Source organism: Stegodyphus dumicola, chromosome 7 (assembly GCF_044657685.1).
Source record: "Stegodyphus dumicola isolate Sdum_Otavi_A_Nest chromosome 7, ASM4465768v1".
Taxonomy (NCBI): Eukaryota; Metazoa; Arthropoda; class Arachnida; order Araneae; family Eresidae; genus Stegodyphus; species Stegodyphus dumicola.
In genome coordinates this window covers 185,855,241-185,882,921 of record NC_140774.1, presented here as the reverse complement: position 1 = coordinate 185,882,921, position 27,681 = coordinate 185,855,241, and the positions used below count along the sequence as shown (strand labels likewise).

The 27,681-nt window shown below is 34.6% G+C and overlaps 1 protein-coding gene across 1 annotated transcript in view; it reads left to right on the top strand.

Moving 5' to 3' along the window:
- The first annotated feature begins 22,629 nt into the window (after positions 1–22,629).
- LOC118201731 (ras-related protein Rab-10-like) overlaps positions 22,630–27,681 on the top strand; it is a 60,808-nt gene continuing 55,756 nt past the window's right edge. Inside the window, exon 1 of the mRNA XM_035373881.2 lies at positions 22,630–22,857. Coding sequence (XP_035229772.1) covers positions 22,731–22,857 — 127 coding nt within the window. The 5' untranslated portion in view covers positions 22,630–22,730. The remainder of the gene's footprint in view (positions 22,858–27,681) is intronic.

Sequence of the window (27,681 nt, the reverse complement as noted above, 5' to 3'; positions counted from 1 at the left end):
CAAAAACTACGAATTCCAACAACGAATTTCGACCTGTTATCCCAGCTAGTCTTAGATTAAATATCCTGCAGGAGCTCCATGACAGCCCTTTAGCTTCTCATGCTGGTATTCGAAAAACTATCCAACGCGTACGCGAGGCAGTCTACTTTCCTGAACTGCAAAAGTTAACAAGGGCGTATGTCCAGTCCTGCCCAACATGTCAAGCAGTTAATTATATTAATTTCCGCGCGGCCGGTTTTTTAAATAGTATTAAATCCGAATTTCCAAATGAAATAATTGGCATCGATTTATTGGGCCCTTTCCCAAAAAGTCAGTTAAATAAAAGTCGTTATCTCCTTGTTATGGTTGATCATTTTAGTAAATGGACCGAAATTGTTCCCTTAAAACGAGCCTCCGCGAAATTAGTTACTGATTCTATTTTAAATAAATATATTTTAAAATACGGGGCGCCCCTAAAAGTTATATCGGATAATGGTCCTTAATTTGTAAGTAATATATTTGAAGACATGTGCGAAAAACTGGGCATACGTCATTTAAAAATGGTCCCGTATCGGCCGCAATCAAATATAGCGGAACGGGTCAACAGAAATATAGTGAAAATTATCCGTAGTTATGTTAAAATTTTTCATAAAAGCTGGGATAACTATGTCAATGAATTTGCTTTCGCCCTTAGGACCGCAAAACATGATACAACGGGCAAAACTCCTGCTGAGTTATTTCTAGGCAGAAAGATTATAACACCGTTAGATAAATTATTTTATGTGCAACAAAGAGCCCCAGAATTTAAAATGGGTGATATAGAAAAACTAATAAAAGAAGCAAAAAAGAATACGGAAGTAGCACAAAGAAAACAGAAGCTATATTATGATTTGAAACGACGGGAAGTAACTTATAAAGTAGGGGATGAAGTTTTAAAAATTAAGCATTCACTTTCTTCAGCACCAGAAGATAAAACTGCCAAATTTTTTCCACGATTTGAAGGACCATATGTTATAGAAAAAATAACTCACGCTGTTGTAGTGTTAAAAGCCAGAAATGGTGAAACCTGTTCCGCAAACATTGATCAAATCAAGCCCTACTTCGATCGTAATAAAATGCAAATCTTTTCAGATCTTTTGCAGGATCCGGCACGCAGACACCGCAGGTACAAGCTCCAGAGGTGGAAAAACGACAAGTACAAGGGCAAGCCAATGAGAGACAGAAGCAAGTGAAAAGAAAATTGCCCCGCGGAAAAATTGAAGGTAACAAGAAAAAGAAGCCGTTCCACCGTCCAGAAAAGAGAGTTCACGAACACCCCCAGAATGAAGAAGGGAGAAGGACGACGTATGTGAAGAGAACCAGGAGAAATGACGGCAACTATAACCCGGCTTTAAAACGGAAGATCTACTCATCCGACAGAACTCTCCGCAGCAAAAGTCGCCGAACTGCGGAAGGGCCATCAGCGGCGGAGGAAAAGTTACAAGGAAAATTTGAACGGCCAACAACGAGGTCCAAGCAGGAACACGACAGAAGTTTCCCGGTTCCGCCAAGACCAGCTGCCATCAAACGGCCAAGACCACAAGCAGAGGAGAAAAAGAAGATATTCAAGGGTGGCCGAACTGGTGAAAAAAGGAAGCTTCCAGAGGAAAGCACTGAAGGGCGAGCCCGTACAAGAAGGAGGATAAATCAAACTACTATCTGCAGTACCTTTAAAGAATGGGCCCAGAAAAGGATGTCCGAATATTACAAAGATAAGTAAAATTTTATGTTACTTTGCAAACTTAAGTTAATCTTTCATTCTTACTGCAAGTGACAGATTTCAAGAAGTTTTTCCTCATGCGAGGTCTACCTTTATCGCCAAAAGGGCGAGAAATGAGTTATGACCGATTTTCTTATTATGTTTTCAATTACTCGCGCGTAAAACTAAAGTTGATGTATAATAGCGTTGTGTAAAGACTTAAATATTGTAAAAAGTTATTGTATAAATTTTATTTAAAACATTCTAGCAAGAGAGAAGTTTTAGTCTGAAAGACTTTTTGAAATGTATTATTTCAATGTAGAAAGAATTGGCACTTGCTTTGAAAAGAATAGAAGTTAACAAGGTACTACTAATGTATGTTTTCAAATGTGTAAAATTAACAGCATGTTGATATGTTCTTATATACAATGTGAACTGTTATTTTAAATGTTAAGAAATACCGTGATATGGTAAAAGTGAGAGTAATGTTAAAAATTTGTTATTCGTGTGACTGTAAAGACTAAATCATGGCGAATAAGTGTTAAAGGTTGAATGATGTAGTTAGGCTCTCTGACGCTACACTTTAGAGTTAGCCACTTCTAGAATAGTACCTCAGGGTTTAGAGTTGAAATTAGGGTGTGTTAAGAGGTCTCGTTATGTTGAATTTTAACACGTTAGTGTTTTGATTGTAGGAGAAAGTGTGGCACACGTAGACAGAAACACATTCGTGTTGGTGATTCTTTTACAACACATGTCAGAGAGCACGGGGAGAGATAATTAAAATAGTCATGAATGAAATAAGAATGTTAAGAGAAGTATAATTGTATATGTTACTTGCCATTTCATTGTGTAACATTTCATTAAACTAGTTTTCCTTCCAGATCTCTGGAAGGAACCAGAATTGAATAAAAGCTCCTGTTTAGATGCAGTACAGATGAAAAAAAATTTTTGTATCCTGGGAGCTGCTATTGTAACAAATTTCTTTCTTTTAAATTTCTAGTTTCTAGCGAAGTGTGTTTGTAAAAGATTGGCCTCGCGTTAGATTCTAGAGCTAAAAGTTTTCAACAAGGTCGTTTTAGACCTCAGTTTCAAACTAATTAACTCTGGCGGGAAGTATGTAAGGATCTTAAGTTTTACTAACGTTTATTTTATTTTAAATCTTTACTATCACTTCTTATTTTCTACTTCCGGCCAGAATTATAAGCGTGAAGGTTTTTATGCAAAGTTTGTCTGGCGAACGCCAAGTATTTAAGTTGTGGCCTTTTGCCAAGCGAGAGAGAGGAAGCAGTTGAGTCAAAACAGGCCGCTTTTCTTAGAAGTTACGCAGTTGCTGTTTGCCTTCCAGGCCAGAGGTTTTAATCCTCTTGATAAATTAAACGTATTGTAGTGTTCACAGTCTCTGTGCTACATACGCTTCCTGTTATTATAAGGCCAATCTTCCACGTGTATTATTCTAAAGTTAAATTAGAGTTTAGTTTTATTTTTATACTTTTACGTTAGACCCCAAGTGGCGGGTCAGTGTATTCCGAAGTACGGAAGTTATTGTATATAGAGAAAATAAAGGGTTTTGTATACCCTTCGTCTGTATCCTGTCTACTTACCACAATTAGTGAACATAGCTTTAGTAAGCTCTCTGTTCCGAGTCAGGTCCTTGTATGTTCCCGAAGAAGGTTAGAAGGAACATTGAACCTGATATAATTACCTGCCATCTGTAACACCACAACTTGCCTCTTCAATCTCTAATACAATTCTACTAATGGCCTTGTAAGGCCATGCACTTCCCTTTGACAACCTCAATAACCTCTTGGTGCAGCCTCGTGTGGCTCCAGAGAGCTTTTGCTGTAGTTAGAGGAGGGCCATGCCTGTTTACCTCTGTTTAATCACATCACCGTGAGCTGTAATTGATTTTGTTAGCATCAGAACATGCCTTTATGTTCTAAGTTCTTTTTAAATAAGAGATTCTTTTTAAATCTTTGTCTGATATTGTAATTACTTTCAGACATAGCGATAATTTGCTTCACGTATGTCTGGGACTTGGGACTATTTAACTTTTACCAGATCAATTAAACCCTCATAGGTACTTTGTGGAGAGGTTGATAAGTTGGGAGATAAGCCCGCAGAAACTAGCGAGAGCATTGGTTTGCATATTGAGACAAGTCTCTCATTGTTAGAGAAGATGCTTAATATAAAGTATCCAAAATGTTTGGGAAGGCTTCAAATTAAAATGACGGATAAACATTTTGTTGAGTGTTATTGTTACAAAACCTTAATTTTTTGTAGCTTTTAATGTATAATTTAATATCGTTTAAAAATCAGTGTCATAAATTACATGTATTTTAAACTGTGCAATTTTGTTAGATTTTGATTTTAATAGGGCTTTTTTAACAAATATTGTTAAAAAAATAAAATTTAATAGTGGCCATGTAAATGCATAATGACTAAGGTTACCTATTTACCTAATTTAATTATTTATAACTAACTGCTTACCCTTAAAAATTATCTCATCATATTAAGGCGTTCCAGTCCTCCGTAACCTACCTACCTACCTACAGAGGCGCCGAAACTAAAATGTGGTGGATGATGATCCTTCACCACCAAGGTTTGGCGATTGGGTCTCCTAATCCCCAGTCGTATATATAATCTATTTTCTCTCTCCCTTTCTGCACGTCTTCAAGATGTAATTAAACCACACTTACCGCGTATTCGAGAGGTCTAAATTCGAGTCCCAGCGACGGCATTTCTCAATTTTCATGTCTCCTGCTTCGAAATAACCTAATGTTTCTACAGTGGCGCTGGAGCTAAAAGGTGGTGGATGATGATTCTTCAACACCGGGATTTGGCGATTGGGTCCTCTAATGCCCAGTCGTGTATATAATGTATTGCTTCCCTCCTTTCTTCATGCCTTCGCTGTGTAACAGTAGCACACTCGACGGGTATTCGAGAGGTCCAGGTTCGAATCCTGGCAATGGCATTGCTCAATTTTCATGTCTCCCTCTTCGAAATAACCTAATGCCTCTACAAAGAGACTTCAAGAAATCGGAATATCTTTCTGCTTCCTTTCCTTTTTACAGGCTAAATACGTATTTACAGCCATTCAAATGAGAGTATTTTATCTTTACATTTATAATATTTTTTTTTAGCTAAGATTTCGATATGAACAAAAATATTTCAATGAACGAAATACAAAATCCACTTTTGTTAATAATGAAGAGTGAAATTGTTCTTTAATGTCTGAACACACGATCCGTACCTAAAGCAAAGCGCTGAAATTAATTTTTATTTATTTATGCCTTGTAAATTAAGCATTTAATTTCTATAACAAACATTATATTTTTATTGACTTAAAATTAACAGTAAGTTATGATTCTAATGAACGAAAACAATCTCAGAAATGTCTGATTTGCTTTAGAAGTGTGTTTTAGTGGAATAAATAGTAAAATAATATTAATACATGTATAAATTGATAATAAGCTTAATATTACTTGACTTTATAAGAAGAACAAACGATTCGGTCAATTAGAATTCAGGCTTCCCAGCGGCCGAGCGGTAAAGTCTCTGAATACTGGTAGTTCGGTCCGAGGTTCGAATTCCGCGAACGGGCTGACTGCATGGGCGTTTTCGTGGTTTTCCCCATGTGTAACATGTATATGAGCCAGTTTCTCTTAGAAAGTCCTCCACGAAGGCATCCCTCCCCTTAGGCAGATAGCCATAGTGTGCTTTGCCGTTATCTCAATAAACCAAACGAAACCAATTAGAATTCTTTTGTAAGCGTTAATGTTATCTTCATGGTGGGACTTGAGCACATACTTCCGGAATCGCGTATGTAATGGCTAGATTAGAATGATCTTAGAACAATCTTCAGTTGGTTTCTTCAACTGAAATTTATCATTGCTACTCCTTTTTTTTTAGTTTTAGAATATCAGTTACTCGTCGTAAACGAATTTCTGAAAATTTTTTAATTTCTTTGTTTTTCATATGTAATGTTATCATATTTTTCAAGTTGAGATTTAAGCCAAAACAGTTTCTAAGTGACCTCAGAATTTTTAATCATTTAATTATAATAATTCTATCAGTTCTATTATGAAATTGAAAACTAAAATCAGAGCCAGAATTCCACAATTAGCCTTAACATCGCTGAGAATTAGAAATAGTATAATAAATAACATAATCAAGAGAGAATAGAAACATATATTTTCTCTATAGAGTATATATATGTGTGTGTGTGATGTACCAGCTTTTGTCCGGAATAAATAGATTGGTGAAGAAATATAGATGTAGTTGTAGCTTCAATTATCAGACGATAAGTTTAAAAAACAGGATCCATTTATTATTGGTCAGGAGAAATAGCAGTTACAAAAATCATATTTCCGGAGTAAATAAAAAAGAATTACTAATAACTTTTTGTATGAAGTTTACTGCATCGTTACATCAAAGAAAAGACCGCGATATTCCTTTGCGAGTCCTTTTATAGCCTCTGAAAAAGGCGGAGCTTCCAAGAAATGACGTCAGCCTCGTCAGCCATTCCAGTTCGCTTTAAATGTCTCCAGAACATTCTATAACTGTACGTGTAGAAAAGGCGGGAAAAACAACTTGACTACGGGGCTGTGCATTTAATTCCACGTACTTTCAAATAAGAGACCGTCGTCATTAAAAATGAAAAGAACATACAGTTAGAATTTAAAGTGTATTTTTGACTATGGAATTTTATTATTACAAAATATTGTCCCCATCTGAAAAGGCTTAAAGCCGGGCGCCTCGACCACAAGATATTCCAGATAGTGAAAAAAAATCGCGACAACAGCTAGAAAATTATTTTAAAATAATTGCTTAATTTGTTTGAAGAACTCGCATCCAGAATTCGAGTTACAATAATATTAGTCTTAAATAGACACTCTCACTATAACACAGTCAATAATAATATCAATATATAAAATTAAAAATAATATACCTTAATATATTGACATATATAGAAAATAAAGAAAAATAACATTATGCATGCAGCATTGAGAAAACATTTCTCGAGAACAGTTTCAGTTCTGGCTCCAGGTCTTTAGAGATTGCTGCAAAACATTAGAGCAGTTCGTATTTTACAAATATTTCATTTCCAGTTCGCCGTGGCTTTAATATTAAAAATTTCTATTTGAGGTGAGGTATTCCTCTATTTTTTCTTCATATATATATACAGAGAGAGAGAGAGAGAGTATAAATATATATATAGATACATATAAATATTTTCTCCCACCTTTCAAGACACCTTCGTTGTGTAACGGTTACACACTCAGTGCGTATTCGAGAGGTCCAGGTTCGAGTTCCGGCGAGGGCATTGCTCAGGAGTGAAAACACTCCTCTAGCATCAAGTAACCTAAAGATTCTACAGAATAGTCTTGTGTTTGCCACAGATTTAATCCAAAGTAAATGAAATACACTGGTGTGCAAAAATTAAGGACGAAGTCGAAAAATTAGCATATCAGCTGAACGAAGAGGCAGAGCGGACAGAAAGACCAATCAGGAGATTAAGTAAGGTGATGTACAATAGCACATGCGCAGATATGCAGGTAGACGTAATGGGGGAGTGTCTGAGTAGTATAAAGCATGTTGTCGGTGTAAGATCAGTATTTCTGGCAAAGAGATTGCACGCCGTATAGCAGTTAAAATCACACCGAGTTGCTGCCTCAGCGAGAAATGGCGAATAATCAATCTGTTAGACGACATCTGGATGCTTTTACCCGAGGTCGAATCATTGCGAAGTTGGAGGAAGGCCGCAGTGTGACAAGTGTGGCTGCAGAGTTCGGAATAGCTCACAGCATCGTTTCACGACTTTGGAGACAATTTCAAACTACAGGAACAGCTATCCGGGGGTTTAGTAGTGGTCGTCCACGAGGAACCACACCCGCAGATGACCGGTATATTGCCTTACAGGCCAGAAGAAACAAGCAGCAGACAGCGGGAGAAATCGCTAGACACACGACAGAGGCGACTGGACGACCGATATCGCGTTTTACCGTGGCTAGAAGACTGCACGGTGGTGGTCTGTTTGCACAACGCCCTGTACGGTGTGTACCTCTAACGCCTGTCCATCGGAGAAAGCGTTCTCTGTGGTGCCGGGAACACCTGAATTGGAGAGACAATGAATAGGGACGAGTACTCTTTACAGATGAGAGCAGATTCAGTCTGAGTAGCGATTCTCATCGCATACTCATCTGGAGAGAGCGGGGAAGCCGCAATCATCCCTCGAACATCATTGAAAGGGACAGGTATGGAGGTGCCGGTGTTCTCGTTTGGGGAGGCATCATGCTTGGTAGTCGTACAGACCTTCACATCTTCGACGCAGGTTTAGTCAACGGGACCCGTTATTGTAACGAGATTCTTCTTCCATATGTGCGTCTTTTTAGAGGCGCTATGGGTCCGCAGTTCCTTTTCATGGACGACAATGCACCATGTCATCGCACAGTAGCTACGGAACAGCTCTTAGAGAGTGAGGATATTGAACATATGGATTGGCCGGCACGATCTCCGGATCTCAATCTCATCGAGCATGTATGGGATTTTCTAAGCAGACGCTTGGCAGCTCGTACCTTACCACCAGTATCGATTCCGGAGCTTCGATTGGCGCTGCAAGACGAATGGGCAGCAATGCCTCAACAACTCATTGACACCCTCATTCTCAGCATGGGCAGACCCTGTGAAACCTGCCTAGCAGTCAGGGGAGATCATATCCCCTATTAAAGACCGGATGTTTCTTGCTGGACACCCATCACAAGGATGTTTCGGCCTTCAGTCGCATTGCGCTCCATGCTACTTTTTCAATAAAGCTTCTTTTTATCCCTCTGATTTCTCTTTTAGTAAGTGTTGTTTACATTACTCATGTCCTTACGTATTGGGGATCTTACGGCATTAAATGTGTTGATTTGGAAAGCTTTTGTACAAAGTTATATTGAAAAAAACCGTCTCGTCCTTAATTTTTGCACAACAGTATAAGTTATACGTGAAGAATTGACGGAACATAAGAATTCTTGCCCTCAATTTATTTCAGTTTATTTGAAAGAAATAAAAGTTTGGCAGAATTTGTTTTTGCTCCTGATCTGTACCTGTTCACCCTCGAAGTCAATAGAATTTCAGCTAAGTTTAAAACAAACACAAGATTGTCCTTTTGCTTAATTTCAATTAAGCATTATCTTTTTTTATTCCTGAAAAGATTACATATGATAAACATTAGACATCAAATGAATTTTTTTTAGGAAGTTTATTTTAAGATGGAACTGCTATAACAACATGTTAACGGCTAACGAAATATTAATGGTTGTTATTTGATTCGACGCAAGGCTGATGTGATACATGATAAAGTAGATGCTTACAGGAACTTCAGTTTGATTGTTTACTACAGAAACGAAAGCAGCAAAACTTGAACCAAGGCCGTTCAATTGTTAGCGGAAATTTTTATCACTTAAACAGTCTGCTTTTAAAGTTTGAGAGCTATCATTGACACATAGCAGATACAGAATGCGGAAATAACAAGAAAATTTAGCATGAAAAATATATATTGGTAATCTCAAGGATGTTTTACTGATAACTGTAGGAATGTGCTATTAAAATTGAATATTTTCTCAACTGTCAGTCTAAAATGATATATACTTTAGTTTTACTAAAGTGATAACGAATAATATTTATATAATATATTTATCCAATTAAAAAATGATTCGAAATTTAAAGTGCTAAAATTGATTACGATGTTACATTTATGACAAAAAAAGGGGGGTCTGAAAAGGTTCATATTTTTAACGATCACCCAAAAGAGCTCTTTTACAGTTTAATATTGAATTTGGTATTTAAAAAGCTAATGTTAATTCAATTATAAATTAAATGGTTGTATTTCTCGCGCAGTGCAGCGCGTGACGAATATTAAAAGAAAGCTAAGCCGGAAAATTGAAAATACAAGAACGCGTGCATTAAATAAATAAATATCTCTTTTTGATTTCGAGAAAGTACTGGAAAATTCTAGCGCGTGATTTTAAAAATCTTATAAAAGGTGGAAAACCTCTCAGTTTGTAGTGAGTTGCTTAGTTTGTTGTTGTTTAGAAAACTGCTCTTGTTGATTGTAGCGAATTCGCGGATTAGCTTTCTTTAGCTGTTTTGAATTACGTTCTATTGGACATTTGAGTAGTTAAAAGATAACTACTGTGATATATTGTGATACTGCACGATTATTTGAGAAAATTTAAGCATTTTTGTTGTGATAATAATAAATTTTTGTTCATTTTTCATCGGACTTGTGCATCCATTTCATAACGAACTCGTACGCACGCAACAATATGGTTTATCAGTAGAGATAATCAATAGAGATGGCCTAGGTGGTATAGAGAAACATTTTATTAGATACTGCATTAATATTGTTACGAAATGTAAAGGCGCGGTGAGATAGCTTCCCCGCAAAGCAGTTTTAGGGTTGCCATAAAATGGCAAAGGAGGGTAGGGTTGTCACATTTGGCGAGAAATCGCCCGTTTGGCAACAAAATCGGCGATATACCATGGACGGTTGGAGAACCTTCTGGAACGATTTCTTACCGGTTTAGCCCAGAATGTTTCCGAACACAAGCCGAAAGCTATATAAACCCTGCTGGTCCGCAGTCACTCAGTGTGCTTCATCGAATGTGTGCCTCTCATCCAGTGAGTGTGTCTCGTCTAGCAAGTCAATCCCTGCGGAGGCGATCGAGTTGACAGCCAGCCAGCGAGTGCCGAGTGGGTCGTCGAGTGCACCGAAAGAGTCTCCTAGAGTTGTTTTTTGGTTTGGTTTATTAGATTATGGCAAAGCACTCGAGGGCTATCTGCCTTAAGGGAGGGATGCCTTCGTGGAGGACTTTTTAAGGGAAACTGGCTCGTATACACGTAACACATGGGGAAAACCACGAAAACGCCCATGCAGCCAGCCCGTTCGCGGGATTCGAACCTCGGACCGAACTACCAGTGTTCAGCGACGTTACCGCTCGGCCGCTGGTGGGCCTAGTCTCGTAGAGTATCGCGGTTAGTGAATCGTCGAGAGAGCGTATTGAGCTCCGGAAACGACTGAACCGACAGTCAGGAGCTGTGCTCTGTGTGTCGTCGAGTGCATCGCGAGTTGTAGCGTGGAGAGTCTCGAGAGTACGTGGAGTTCCGAGAACAACCAAGCAGAGTCTGGAACTGTACTCCGGAAAGTAGAGTCGGGTGCTTTGCAGGAAGCAGTCTCCACCGTGATAGCCTGATAACCTGAAGGCTGTGTCGCTGATCGTGTCAGCGTGTTTATAGTAGATCTTCGGCGACTGTAAAAACCTGTTTTGGAGCTGTCCTGAGAATATTGGTAAATAAAGTGCGTTTCGATACTTCATCAAGTGTCGCCGTTATTCACTTCAAATCCACACGAAACCCGTACGAACGTGAAAGAAGGAAGTAACGCAGGTGTCAGAAGAATAGGAAAAACGTAACAATATATATTTAGACTAACAGGGAAAAATAGTTTCTGCATATTTAAAGTGTGAAAAAAAATATATATATCCTAACTCTATAAAAATATTTAATAATTTTAATTAGATACATTATTTTTATTTAAAACAATCAGTTTAAAAAGCAAATTACACTATTCTTAAAAACTGCAGCTATTCATTTTAAGGGTTTAGTTTCTGAATCAATAATTTCTCTCTATGCCTTCTTGAAATCTTTGAGGGTTAAATAATAAAAGTCGTCAAAACTTAGCTTTTAATCTAAAAGCCTTTAATCCAATGTATTGGTTTTCTGAACTTTGAATGCGATAAAGATCACATTTCCCTCCATTATCACTTAAAACAGAATAGAACTTTGGCATATAATCATTTTCATTTCTCCTCCCTCTTTGTTCATTCATAAGTGAAACGTATGAAGACAGTCTTTTCATATTTCGCGTCTATCTATGAAGTTTCTTTGAAGTTTTGTAAAATGGCTCATCTGAAGAGCTCTGGCCATCCCTTAACTATAAGAATTCTCCCTTTTCATTCAAATTTTAACAGTGTGTTGCTTATGCGCTTAAGAAATAAGAAAATAAATAAAGAATATTTTTTGTTTATGTGAATATCAGTAATGCAAAGTATTTGTAATATTCTGCGCAATATTTTACAGCAAGTTGAACAATAATTGTTATAAATACATATTGTTGCGTGCGTACGGGTTCGTTATGAAATGAATGCACAAGTCCGATGAAAAATGAACAAAATTTTATTATTATCACAACAAAAATGCTTAAATTTCCTTAAATTATCGTGCAGTATTACAATATCTCACAGTAGTTATCTTCTAACTACTCAAATGGCCAATAGAACGTAATTCAAAACAGCTAAAGAAAGCTAATCCGCGAATTCGCTACAATCAACAAGAGCAGTTCTCTAAACAACAACAAACTAAGCAACTACTACGAACTGAGATGTTTTCCTCCTTTTATAAGATTTTAAAATCACTCGCTAGAATTTTCTAGTACTTTCTCGAAATCAAAAAGAGATATTTATTTAATGCACGCGCTCTTGTATTTTCAATTTTCCGGCTTAGCTTTCTTTTAATATTCGTCACGCGCTGCACTGCGCGAGAAATACAACCATTTAATTTATAATTGAACTAACATTAGCTTTTTAAATATCAAATTCGTAACAATATTTATAAATGCATATTTGCATAAAGAGATTAGCAAATAGCTTTTCTAATGCTATTGATGTACCTTGGTTAGGAATAATAACTAGCATAACTAGTTTTTTATGCCCGTTGAAAATATTTCTAGCTACCCTTTTCCCGATACATCGTCACACGAGACAAAAATATACAGGGTAACTGAAATATACCTGTAAAAATGCAAAAGCAGGTAAAAGAGACCATCAAAGTAGATTTCGTAGTAGAAAGTTTCTATGGAAATGGCGCATTAAGAGGGTACAGAGCTGTGGCGTAGCTAAAGCGAAAGGAGGGCATTCCTGGGTGCATATTTCGAAGTGCACATCTGTATTGCCACCGAGGGAGTGGCTTCTAGAATGGACCAATGGGCTTCCAGTAGCATTTCCGTCATTTCACATGACCTTTGTCGCGCTTTAAGCGAGATGGTTTAAAATATTTTGTCATACAATTTACTGTACAAAATAATTAAAGCATTGTAGATTTCTTGTTAAAAGTTTCATTGCGAATTAGATCAAATATAAGCATTATTATACATGTAAACAGTAGAAATCTTGGCATTTTTTATTGCAGTCTATATGAAAAAGATGTTCTATAACAATAGCTAATGCTCAGTTTTATTGAAAGTGAATTTTCTTAATTTGCATTCCTACACATTGTGTTAAATTTCACATTAATGGCTGTTTACTCTTCAGTGTATTGTCTTGCACAAGAAACACTTTTAAAACATAACGAAAATATCTTATTCCCAACGTGTTTATTTAATTTATTCATATATAACTTTAATGTTAACGGTGGGTTTAATCAGATCATTAACAATACATATTTTGGATGCTACACTTTCAAAATCAAAACAATGCAAGCACTGAGATAAGAAAGTACTAGATTCATTATTCTCAGCTCAATAAAAAACACTTCCAATTATTCTCAGCTCAATAAAATCACTTCCAATTATTCTCAGCTCAATAAAAAAATTATACACTTGAATTCTCTTAATCGGCAGGTGTTAATAAATGCATAATATTCGAGGCTATTTGTAGATTGAGTCATTTTCTCTATATAAAGAGCTACAATGTGCCACGAACAATTATCCGAATATCAGTACGTGATAAGTTTCGCGAAGGTGAAATGTTGACGATTAAATGAACATACAAAATAAAAGCATTTATACACCATACATTTATAACTGCGAAACAAATTATACACTTGAATTCTTTTAATCGGCAGGTGTTAATAAATGCATAATATTCGAGGCTATTTGTAGATTGAGTCATTTTCTCTATATAAAGAGCTACAATGTGCCACGAACAATTATCCGAATATCAGTACGTGATAAGTTTCGCGAAAGTGAAATGTTGACGATTAAATGAACATACAAAATAAAAGCACTACGAGATTTCTACTAAAATGATAGAAGCATTTATACACCATACATTTATAACTGCGAAACAAATACAAAATAAAAAGTAAACCACATGCTCTCATATGCATAGTTTCAAAGTCACAAGAGCAATAGAAGCTTATTGGTCCATTTTTGAAATCCCTCTCTCAGTGGCTATATTGATGTGCGCTTGTGAATTATGCTCCCCGGGTGCAGTATCCAATAGGCGCCAAATTGATGTTACGAAATTTGAGAATGGAATGTTTCCCATTCTTGGCAAAGAGGAGGGAGCGAGAAATCTTTAGTTGTCTCTGGGCAAAGAATATGTAAACAACGAAAGCTTGGCCAAAGCTGAGGTGGCTCCCACAGACCGCTGAGGGAAATAGGGGTTATCCATCTGGCCTTTACGTTATTTTATGTATGCGCAAAAGGATTGTCAAAGGTCGTTCGACAAGAGTTCAGAGTTCTGAGATACCATTTTTCTCCCGCCGTATCGATGTGAAACAAATCAGTGATCCAAACAGGTAGATTAATTAACAAATTATTTATTTTGGCTAACAAAATATACAAAAATCCCAGTTTAAATCATCGCGAAAAGTTTTGTCAAAGAACGAATTCTCTAAGTTCTTTGAATCTGCACCTTAAGGGGACTCGTACACCTTAAAACCCATACGATTTTCGAATATGTGACTAATGCAAGAATTGGGATAATTTATTTATTTTAAAACCAATTACTTTCAACTTTTTACAGCTGACTACATAATGTAGCTGCTTTCCGAAATAGTAATCAGAAAGTTTGTGTTGCCACAAATATTTTTATAATTTAATCCGCTTTGTGTCAAAATTTTTCGTCATGTTTCCACCTAGCGCGCAATGTTTAAAACATTCTGTTGCATAATTTAATTCCATATTTAATATATAGCTTTTATAACATTTGAAAATTACTGTAAACAAAAAGTTCTAAGAATTTCATGTTGAATTTTTATTTTATTTGGATTTGAGTTTTGCATTTTAATAACAAAATCTGTAATGTTTTCGTGCATAAAACTTTTTAATATTAAAATATTCGTCAGATTTTTGGTTCAGTTAGAAAATAGTGCCCATATAAAGAATTCTATCAGATTTCAAGTATGTACCCTTAGCCATTTTTAAAATATCATGCGCGCAAGGTGGAAACATAGCGAAACATTTTGTCACAAAGCGGATTAAATTACAAAAATATTTGTGGCAACACAAACGTTCTGGTTACTACTTCACAAAGCAGCCGTATTATATAGTCAGCTGTAAAATAAATAAAATAAACAAATTTTTGCAACAGTCACATATTCTAAGATCATAAGGGGTTTAAGGTGTATGAGCCCCCTTAATTTCCTGTATACCTGGCGACGAGAATTTGTCCCTCCGCGATATAGCGACGCTGTAGTCAAACAAGTTTATATTACGTCTATGGGAGCTTTTCTTCTTTATATACATATGCTTTTCCCTGGGCGCTTGCACTGGTACAGAACGCTGCTGAGCGGTAAATTAAAGTATTCTGGTAGCTTAAATTGGCATTGCCGATGCAAATTTCGAGTAGTATGTCTAGTTATACGAAAACGTATCTAGCAAACATTTGTACTTTAAGCATGGGCTGCTCCTGGAACGGAGCATCTACTATGAGGAGGCACATACAACGATTTCCAATTCCTTTTTGAATAGCTGCCTCGTTTCCATTTCTCAATTTGCAACCCATTCTTCCATTTCATTAATAGCTCTGATTGTTTCTGGCTGCATATATCATAATTATAGTAACTCATTTGAGGACGCACCATCAGATACTTGAATGCAGGCATATTAATAGAAAAATATATGTAAAAGTCCAATTTCAATTGTAATTCTATAAAATTACTGCCTGTACCATATTATGCGAAATTTATAAAAGATTTTTGTAAAAATAGGCTTCAGTAAATAAGCCATCTAAATTAAAAAAATGTGCTACTCAAAGCAGCATAGATATTTTATGTTTCATTTTTTCATTTGTTGAAATGGGCATGGCCTGTCATGACCATAAGACGAACTTGTTTGGTTAGGCGGGTCGGGCTGCGCCAGCTACTGATACTGATACTGATACTCAAAGCAGCATGAAGTGAAGGATTCCTGTGTATTTATGCTCACAATAAAATTTACATATTTTTGGTACTTACATATTAACTCACACCTGTCAATGGTGCCGTTGATGATAATTTTCCATTAAACATTTTGTTAGCTTTTGGAATCACATATAATTAGATATGCACCACTAGTAAATAAATAGTTTGCTAGTCGATCATATGATTGACTTTCATCAGATTTCGCTTCTTCTTTTAATTCTTAAAGTTTATCTGCCATTATCAGTGCAGGAATCAATTTAAAAAATATGAGGTTAAAACTTTTTACATAGGGTCTGTCCTCTCTAATTCTTCCCCCCCCCCAATATTTCAGATATTATTGTGCGAGCCATTTCAGATATAACTTACTGTTTGTTTATTATTAACTATTACATGTTTTCGTTTCTTGACTTCAGTTTAATGTGCAGTGCATAAAATATAAACTTAAACATTTTACATCAAATTATATTTTTCTGGAAAAAAACTAGGGGAGAAGAAACTAAATAAATATTCTTCCTTTTATTACAAACCTTCGTTAAATAAATTACAAAAAGCAGACCAGATTAACTCAGCTAAATTATTCATAAATTTAATAAAAAAATATGTGAATAAATATAGAATAAAAAAACTTACTCGATTTTCTTTGCATTGTAGAATTTTTATTTATTTTATTTATTTATTTATTTATTTTTTTATAAAGCTCAAATGGGCAATTTGCCCAGAAAGCTATTAATTTCGTTTTGGCATTTTGCGTAGGTTCACTATAAACGTCGTTTCACTTTTCAAATTGTTGCCATCAAATATTAGAGCCCTGCATTATATTTAAAGAAATTAAATAATGAAGAATCTGCTTGATCTTATTGTTGCGTGCGTACGGGTTCGTAATGGATTGAATGCACAAGTCGATAAAAAGTTAATAAAATTTATTCTTATCCCAAGAAATAAAACAAAATGCTGAAATTTCCTCAGAGATATTCGTACAATATCAAATTATCTCACAGAAGTTATATTTTAAACCTCTAAAATGTTAAATAGAACACAATTCAAAGCAGAAGAAACTAATCCCATCTCACCGCGAATTCTCTACAATCAACAACAAAAACTTGGTAAACAACTGAACTAAAATGTTTTCCTCCGGCTTTTAAAGCTTTTTAATCATGCACGTGAACATTCTGGTCATTTTTATTTTCTCCAGGTTTCTGGAAAGCAAAAGACTACAATTACCAGATATCTATTTATTAAACATTAAATGGGCGTGTTCCTGTATTTTAACTTTTCTGACGTAGCTTTCTTCTACTACTACTTTCTTTTTTAAACTTTTTAAAATTCTACTAAAAACAGCGAACTAAATGCAAATTCCGTAAGAGTATGTATGTTTCACGCACTGTGAAAAATCAACTGTTCCTAGAGACATCAAATTTTGAATAACGTAGTCCTCAACTCGATTATAGGCACCTGGAAGCGAGAATTTGGAATTTGTTTTATTATCTATTTCATAGTTTGTAAAACTTTAACAAATTTTTTATTAACAAACTCATCGATTTCAAAGCGAGCAATGGAACACTGTATGAAAGAAAAAAAAAAACCGTATTTATCTCCAGCGCGCGAGATTGTGTATCGGAAATGCTAAAGACATGCTAAAAATTAAATTATTTTGCGATATTGCTGTTGAATTGAATTTTATGGTTTAAATAAGGAGAACATGATATTTAATAAATAAAGGTAAAACACAAAACGTTAAAACAACTGCCCTTTGGGTGTAATATAAAATTCTGAAAATTTTCAGAATTCCCCTCCCCCCCGTTTCCTACTGCACTCTGAAAAAGAAACTTCCTACTCTTATTTTTAAAAATTCTGAAAGTACCCAGTAACTTAAAAATGGTAACTGTTAAACTTAATCAATCTCATCTGCATTTCTTTTCCATTTCATCCTTGTGATAAGTGCCAGCTTTGGGATGACAAGTTCTTGCTATAATTTCAGCACTGCGTCTGAGTGTTAATAGTCTGAAGTCACTAACCACATAACTGAACTAACATTTCTTAATTATATATATTTAATTTTTTCTCAACAAATCTTTTATTATTATTATTATTTTCTCATTGAAGAAATCTAATCTGGATGTTACATTTACTTCTAATGATAATAAAGATAATTAAAAAAACCTGAGATTAGAATGCCCTAAGTATCTTAAGGTATCTGCCTACGTTCGGAGCACTTTTTTTTTAAAACATAGAATTCTGATGAAATATATATTTATTTAGTCAAAATATGATATCAAATCATGAAAATAGGTAAATTTTTAGGAATATTTTCATAAATTTTTTAAATATATGCAATTTTATGCATATTTTTAGGAGAATTTAACACTTGCGTTAAATGTCGTATATTTTTTTCTACAGCATATATTTCTATTTTATTTATGCTGTATACTACTACAACACTCATCTGTGTTATGAACTAAAATGTTTATGATATTTTTAAAATTTACTAAAATATGTGTAATTACATGAAACAACACAGTTTTTTGTAAAATATTTCTTATCGTTTTATATAGAAATATTTATAAAACAATCAAATTAATAAATATAACTTAGATTGTAGCTTAAAACCTAGTAAATAATATAGAAAACACTATAGTGAAATTTAATAGGGATACCTTTAGAACATTTTGAGTAATTACATTTCTTGTATGTAAAAACACTAGAAAAATTAGTTTTCCAGAAAACGCATTTAAAGATTTCACATTAACAGAAAAACTGTTCTGTTGTATTTACACACTTAAAATTCTCCACATTTGTACATCACACCCTCCATATCTTTATACTTAAGGTAATTTTGATTTCCTATTTGATTTTAATTTTTTTCTGGCTATTTTCGAAATGAGCGACGAATGACGTTTCGAGTTCTTTATTCTTTCGTTATCAATTCCAAAGTAATTTTTAATCATTTCTTGTCCAATTGATATGCCTAAATGTTCAAACACAGGAAGTAATCCAAGATACCCTGAATTAAAAATTAAAACTGCTATATATGCACCCAGCAACATAGTCTTTATACCTAATCGCAATGTTGCCAGACCCAGTTCAAAAACCGCAATGTTGCCAGTCCCAGTTCAAAACATTAAGCCAAATAATTATTGCCAGAAACAAAAAAAACAAAAAAAAAAGTACCCAGAATTAAAATGAAATTTTTTAACGCAATTTTACACACAAACAGGTAAAAAAAACACGGATAACAACATTGTTTACCTTTAAGTTGAGCCTTTTAAATGGCAATTGCGGTCTTTCTGCTTTCACTTCCAGTGCAGTTAATTGGCTATATTTTCTCTTATAATTATCACAAACGTAAAAATGAACCATTTTCGGAATCCTACAAAACTGACCTTTCAAATTGGGCAATTAACAAAAAATCGAATTTTTTCGCCGAAATCGTTTTTTAACGTAGGCAGATACCTTAAGTAGAAGAAACTATCTTTCCTCTATATAATTTGATATAGAAAAAGCTAAAAATATTTTTTATGATAGAGCAAATTAAAGAGACACAATTCCCAAATCGAGGTTTCATTATAAAAAATATTGCTCGGCAATGAGAAAGCGGAACAATCGCCTGGTGTGTAGTTTTGGAGGACACAGACGTCGTAATCTATATGATGAAGTTTAAAATTTTATTCTGACTTCTACTTGAATTGACTACTACTTGACTACCACTCTATTGGAAAAAAAAAAATCGAAGCACTTTGAAGAACTTTTGCAATCGTAACGAAATTTGATATGCAAAAACATCTTGATCGAACATGCAAATGATTAAAGTGTCAAGACAAATGAACAGGAATTGCGATCATAACGCACATTTCTAGTGCGCAATTTGCAAAGAATAAAACCAGTAACAGAGGCGGAAAATTTATCTTTTTTTGTTGCTGCCATTGAAATTCCGTAAAGAAGCAACTAAAGATGCCATTACGACGATATCGAAGGCCTTACAGACAACTAAACGACTTCGAACGTGGTCGCATTGTAGGGTTGCGTGAAGCTGGATGGTCCTACCGAGCAATAGGCCGCCATCTGCAGCGTACATACACTGCTGTGCAAAGATGTTGACAGCAATGGCTCCCGAATGAAGGCTTTGGAAGCTGCGAGGCAAGATAGGATGATTGTTCGCCAGGGAAGAACCGCCCCAACGGTATCATTGTCGAGTATTCAACGTACTACAGCGACGTCTATACCTTCCGTGGTACCGTCCAACATCTCACGGCGCTTATCTGAGGCGGGGTTACGCTCACAGAATGTTAAAACAACTCCCCTTTAAGACGTTTTAAGACGTTTGTCTTTGACCCCACAACATCGGCGAAGTCGTCCGGAGTGGTGTCGCAGCCGATCATTATGTCTACCATCAGATTTGAATCGTATAGTGTTCAGCGATGAATCCTGCTTCACTCTTGAAGCAGATGACCACCGTGTTCTGGAGAAAAGGGGCAGCGGTCCAAGGCCAACTAGTTGGTCCTAGGCCAACAGATATCTAGTTGGCCTTGAGCGGTCCCACTCAGCTTTTGTTTTACAAAGGCATACAGCCACAATCCCTGATGTGATGGTGTGGGGCGCTATTTCTTATGACAGAAGGTCATCTTTATCAGGTATTATTTAATTTACAGTAGATCATCCTCCGTACATCTTTAACAGCTCAACGATACGTTGATACCATCCTGCTGCCGGGTGCATTACCCTTCATGGCACACCATCCTGGGGCCATTTTCCAACAAGATAGTGCCAGGCTACATACCGCTCGCATATCTCTGGACTGTCTCCGTGCGGTTATGATACTCTTCCTTGGCCAGCAATGTCCCCAGACCTTTCACTAATCGAGCATGTCTAGGACATGGTAGGCCGCCAGATTCGGGCACAACAAAATATCGCAGATCCGGAGCGACAACTGATAAATGCCTGGCAGAATGTGTCGTAGGATGACATCAGGAACTTCTCCCATTCCTTGCCTCGACAAATTCAAGCATGCATTGCCGCTAGGAGCGGTTAGACCAACTACTAATTTGAACACTCAGTGAGTGATTGTGAGCTGTGAACAGCCGTTATCATTTTATTATCGGTGTATGAGCTATACACATATTCAGTTTCATCAAAAACAAACGCTCTGCTGAGGATAATGAAATGTGGACGTGGTTTTTTTCCCCCTGAGTAATTATGAGGCCCTTCATAATATGCTTTCATATGTGAAGTATCATTTTGTGTAATTTGTGCATTTTTGTTCTTCGACGACTTACTGTAATTTTGGAAAATTTGTGTAGTCCCTGTATTTCACAACCTGATAAGCCCTACGGACCTGTATTTGTAAAACTAGAGGTGGGCAAGTCTAAACGAAAGAGAGCAGAATAGAGTCAAATACATTCAGTAAAATAATAATAATGTTGCTTGCATACGGGTTCTTAACAGATTGAATGCACAAATCCGATAATAGGTTAATAAAATTTATTCTTACCAAAAGAAATATTTCAGAACTCTGGAGTTTTCCATATAAATATTCGTAAAAGTGTTCACAGTATTACATGGTATAATCATGTAATACTGTATATAGTTACACTACAAACTACTAAGAACGTTAAACACAACGTACTGCAAAGCTCTTCTAAAGGGAAAGCTAACTCAGATAGCTCAGTTCTCGCAAAACCAAACAACTCGCAATAGCAAATAGCAATAGGAGTACGGAATTACGGTTACAGTTAACGCAGTGATCAATTACACTTATTCAATTTCAATACATATTGCGGTAAAACAGAAACTGGACCAAAATGGCGCCAAATTTGGCTACTTTTGGCGATTTCTTGCCAAATTACTGAGATACCCATTTATTCAATGTTAAATGTACTTGCCTCAGTGTCCTTACTTTTCCGTCATACCTTTCTCTTAAAATTAGTCTCAGAGCTGATTTATTAGCAGAAGAGAGTGCATTTATGTTCAAAGTGCTTTTTAAATAAAAGCGGTTTATTTCAGCCTTTCCAAGTCTCTGCAATTACGTTCAAACATAGATATAGTTAATTATACTTGGATACTTGTTTGTTACTTGCTTGATACTTATTTGTTTGAATTATTTGGGGATAGAAGAAATTAAAACATGAACGGTGGTTTAATTTGGATTATACGTTGATAGACTGTATAAATTTATCTACGTGCATTCATGTTTGCTGATATTACTGACTACTCATACAGATTACGCTAATATCGACTTCGACTACACCACCGTCCGAGTCTTGATTTGTTTATTAGTATATAAAATTAAAAAAATTTTGTTTGGTTCTTCCATTTTTATTCTGAAGTGCGAAAATATGTTAATACACAAAATTCTTCTCGTCTGAAATAAACAAGTATGTTGTCCATGATCGTATGGATCTAATGCCTTTATCTGTATATTAATTCATGGGATCAGAGCTATTCTAGCGCTTTTTTATTTGCGAATATTTATTATTCATTTGACTTGTAAATGGTGTTCTATTCTCCTCAACAAGAATTTTTGCAGTTTATAGATAACTCCATCTGGATTTTAGGTGCAGATAACTTCAGAAAATGACTATTACTGTTCTTAAATGAACTCTTTCTATCTTTTCTTTCATAAACTGTTAATAACCCATACTACCTGATTAACACGAGATTCTTTATAAACAAAATGTCAGAGAATTAATTTTCAGTGATTTAAATATCAAAATCGAGAAATATGACACATTAGAACGAAATTTGTGGCAATAATCCGTGCGGTAAATCGTAATGGTTTAATGTCGTATGGTAGCTGGGTTTGAGAGTGAAATAGCCATTTTAAGACACTGCGTTCTTTAAATTGAAGTCTGGAATGGCTAAGAAAGCATATGATTTACTTTTTAAATTGTTATTGATAGGGGATTCTGGTGTTGGTAAAACATGTATATTATTCAGATTTTCTGACGACGCCTTTAATACGACTTTCATATCTACCATAGGTAAGTTGCGGTCATGAGTAATGCTTGCTCAAAGCAACTTATCATTGTTTATTTTCGTCGCATGATGTTATACCTTAGGTTAATACATGTAAATTCATAAACACCTTTTTTCTAAGCACAGAGTTTGAGCTTTAAACTAAAATTAATATAATGCAAGACATTTTTACATATAATTATGAAAAATTCGGTCATTCTAATATTTTGTGTATGAGATTTAAAAGAATCTTAAGTTTTTCGTACCACACATCATGTTACCATCATAGTAGGCAGTGTTAACATTAAATAATTTTAGAGAACTAAATGCTTATAGTTACACTGCTAGACATGCATTTGATTAAAAGGTCATGCTGTTTATCTGGATAAAATGATATTTGTAATTTCAACAATTTAAGGAAGTATAAAAATGAAGGAAAACTAAAGTGTATTTAATTGCTCTCACGTTTTCCTCGTGTTTTGATGTATCTTTTACTTCTATATGGAGTTTAATTCTTAAAAATCAACTATTTTAGAAACTACTGAATCAAGATGTGCAATAATTACTAATATTTAGTGTTCAGTTAAAATGCAAACCGTGTGCTAGATATATATATATAATTAACTATCTCTAGTGGAATATAAAAATCTTCCAAATTGATGAAAATCTTGCAACACATTACAACTTTAGAATATTTATTTTACCAAGAGCAGGTTTTTACCTGTTTATGATACTTCAATTAGAAATAGTTCAGTATGTTTTCATTACATGCATGCACAAATGTTTTTCTGAATATGCTTTCTGAGATTCATTTGGTTTGTTAGTAATTTCTCAACAAACTTCTTTTATGTAGCTTTAAAGAGAGAGGACTTTCTTTTTTAATAGATAATTCTGTGTATGGCTAATGCTGAATCATATTAACTCAAAATGTTTTTATATATTTTGTCTGCAGCATTTTCCATAAACAAAGATTTCTAAGATAGTGTTACTTTTCTCACATAGTTGTTCTATTTGTTATATTCTGTGGTGTTGTTCTTACATGTAAAGATTGGTAAATTTTGTTTTTCCTTTTGTAGTAATGTCTTAGTGATTTATTTAAAAGTAGGAAATGAAAGGTTTTGTTTTTCAAAATCTAGTTTAAACCGCACCCACATTTTTTTTCCCCTATAATTTTCTCATTTGAACTGAAGTTGTAATTTTATTTTCAGAGATGTGAGTAACTAGTAATAATTCATTTAGCGAAGCTTGTGTTTTTTGTTTACATAAGAAATACTAAAAGCTCCCCCCCCCCATAAAAATAAGGGAGGAAAACTACAAATGTAAAGCTGTTCCAAAAGATTTCGGATGGCTTGTATGAGGAATTATATCATATAAATTATTATATTGGTATTTACAAAATATAAATGCAGGAAGTGTGAAATAACATGATGCTATTTTATACTTCCTGTAATTGTCTTATGTGGATATTATATATTGTTTGTCACGTATTTTATACTGTTACCAATACATCATAGTTATACTGTTACCAATACATCATTGATGTTAAGTATATTTTGATTTCAGTATATTCTAAATTTGAAAGTCTCACATTCTTAAAACAATGGAATGGTATTTTAACTAACACTCATTAGATCCATGCTTAAATTCTTTACTGCCGTGGTAATCAAACTGTGGATTTGCAACGTGGATAAAGATTCTAACAAATCTGAATTAATGGTGTACGAAGGATAGGCACTTTGATTTTGGGGGTCGTTTCCATTTTTACGAAGTCTCAATGCCCTAAAGTTTGAATACCAGTGCTCTCTTGTCTCTAGAGCAAACACAACTTTTATTTAAGCTGATAAGGTTGAAAAATTTGATTTTAAAAATTGAAATTTTTTTTCATGATACCATTTTTATGAAGTTTTATTTCAAGGAGTTTAGATTGATAGATGGTTATGATTATAAAAAAGTTTCACTTGAAATATGCATAAATGTTCATCCCTCGTATTTAAGAGATAGTTGCTGCATTATTGAGTTGTTGCAAATTGTAATCAGCAATGTATTTAAAATATGAGGATGCTTTTTAAGAAATTGATTTGAATTGAAGGATTGTATTTATCCGACTTAGAATAATGTAAGGTGTGAAAAATCATGTAGTACAGGAAAATAAGGAAATATCTCACTATCTCAGAACTTTTACTAAGAACAGGAAATTTTAGAGAAGCAAAGACTCGTGATACTCATTTTATACTCTGAATGGCAAAACAATTCTCTCTGTATAATTTTTTTTTTTTTTTAACTTCTTATAGTTAGGGCTTTGATTGTATTTTTTGTCGGTACTCTAAAAGCTTCAATTTCCATTTTTTGTAATTTGTATACTTTGTGTATGTGATTCTGTAGACAAATTGGTCTGTATGCGATTCTCTAAATAGCATGTATATGTGGTTCTCTAAATAGCATGTATATGTGGTTCTCTAGATAAATTCGCTTTGATTGAAATTTTTGATGCAGTGAATGCACCATATTCAGCTGGTAAATGCACCACATTCGTGGATGTTTTGGGATCACATGGTAAAAATGAGCAATCAGATAGTGTTTAGCAAAAAGAAAAATGATGGTGACAGATACTGTGATAAGCTTCAAGCAAGGAAAGAATACATTACTTAAGAATCCTTGTTTTCAGAGTTCAGAAATATCAAAATCATAGCAAGATTTAGTTGGTATTAAAGTTGTTGGTTATTAGTTGGTATTAAAAAATTCAGATGCAAAAATGAAATTCGTATCCATGAATTAACAAAACATTCTGTGATAAGTATTTCTCAGTCCTAATCGCACCCACATGTACTCGCCATTTTATTCCGATAAATAAAGAGCTATCTATTCCTTAAAAAATTTGTTGGAATGATTAATGCAAGTTTGGCAGGGTCTCGGCAGCTTTGGCTTTCAACAAGAGCCAATTTTAACAGTCAATAGAATAATATGCTAAGTATATTTAAAATAAACTACCATAACACACAACTGCAGCACATACAATCATCTACTTCTAAAAAATGAAAAACTTGTATAAACTGGAGTAAAATATGTAAATGACTGAAGTTATTATGCAGTCCTGCATTTTTTGTAGCTCATACGAGTCAGAATCTGCCATGTAGATTGTTAAATGTCAAATAGGTGGATATCTGTCAAGTATACATGTCAAGTACAAATAGTACATACTTGCAAGTACAATTAATATGCAAGTATGTATAGTACTACATACTTGCTTTATGCATACTTGATTGTCTGACAAGTTAAACTTTGGTAAAATGTTGAGAAGATCATGTAGATAACAGTTGTCTCAAACTGGTGGGATGCACACCCTCCGAAGTCATTTTATACACCCAACAGTCCAAAGTACATTTTTATTATGTATATGTTGGAAACATAGTGCCAAAAATTTCCAAATGGGCGAGGTTATGAAAGCAGTAACTAAAACAGTAAACTTTATCTGCAGACAAGCTGTGAATCATCTTGCTTGTTGCATTGCTGAAGAAACTGAAAGTGAGTACAGCGAAAGGAAGTGTTCTCTTATTTGGACTGGATTCAGAAATGTATGTGTTCATGTATGTACGTACATATGAATGTATGTGTGTCTACACATATATGTACATACATACATTTCTGAATCCGGTCCCAGTAACAGTAGCCAGAGAAATTATTTAGTATGATGAGCTGTATTAAAACTGTTTTCTGATTTCATAAATGAAATCACACGATGTAAAAAATAAAACCATTGATGAGCTGTGTGATGATACATGGATAACAGATTTGGCAGTTCTTGACTTAACCAGACATTTCAAGTTATTTTCAATAAAGAGCTGCTCTGATTTTATACTGTTTATATACAAATGTATGTACTTTTTCTGCATGTATTGAAGAGATGTTTCAGATAGAAGAAAGAGGGTTGTCGTTATTTATTCTCAAATTTTTGTTTGACTTCAAAAGTTTTTTCTAAAAATTTTGAAAGTTCTTGTAAAATTTGTGTATTTTTAATTTAAGCAAGTTATTTAGCAGTTAATTTAACATATCATAGTTATAAAATGAATGTTGGTTTGAAAATTTCATATCATAGTTATAAAATGAATGTCTTTTTGAAAATTTAGCATTCAATACATTTGAATTGCAAAGTGTAATCGGAAGAAATTGCTTTTATGTACCAACATTAAGATTTCAGATTGAAAATAAATATAAGTTTGAATTTTTTTCATTTTTTTATTAATATTTACTACGTTTTTATATATTTGTAAGGGATTAGGAACCTAAAGAAACTAGGGTTAAGGTATATTTAAGGGTACCCCTTGGTGATTTTTGGCGGTACATGGATACCATGTTTGTGCAATTCTTTGACTTGTTATTTTGGCTTGCACTACACAAAGCCAAAATAACAAGACAAAGAATTGCACGAGCTCGGTATCCATGTACACATCGATCTATTTTCACTTAAAAACAATCCCAGAATTGCACGAAAATGGCATTTCGCAATACCTTTATCCATGTACACATCGACCTATTTTCGCTTAAAAAACATCAGAGATTTGCACAAACTAGGCTTTGCGCACTCCCTTGTGTTTGTCCATGTACACATCGATATATTTTCACTTAAAAAGTATAAACCAAACAATAAAATAACATAAAAAAGGAAAAACCTGTTATGCATTTAAGCACTACACATAGCAAATATCCACTTACCTTATTTAGAAATTCTTTAGTCTTCAATCTGTGGCACACAACATTCCTTAACAGCATCCAAAAACTTCCTAATATTATCTGAACTCGAATCCCTATATTGGCTTCACCACATAAATTCACAAAAATAAGAGTAAAAAAAT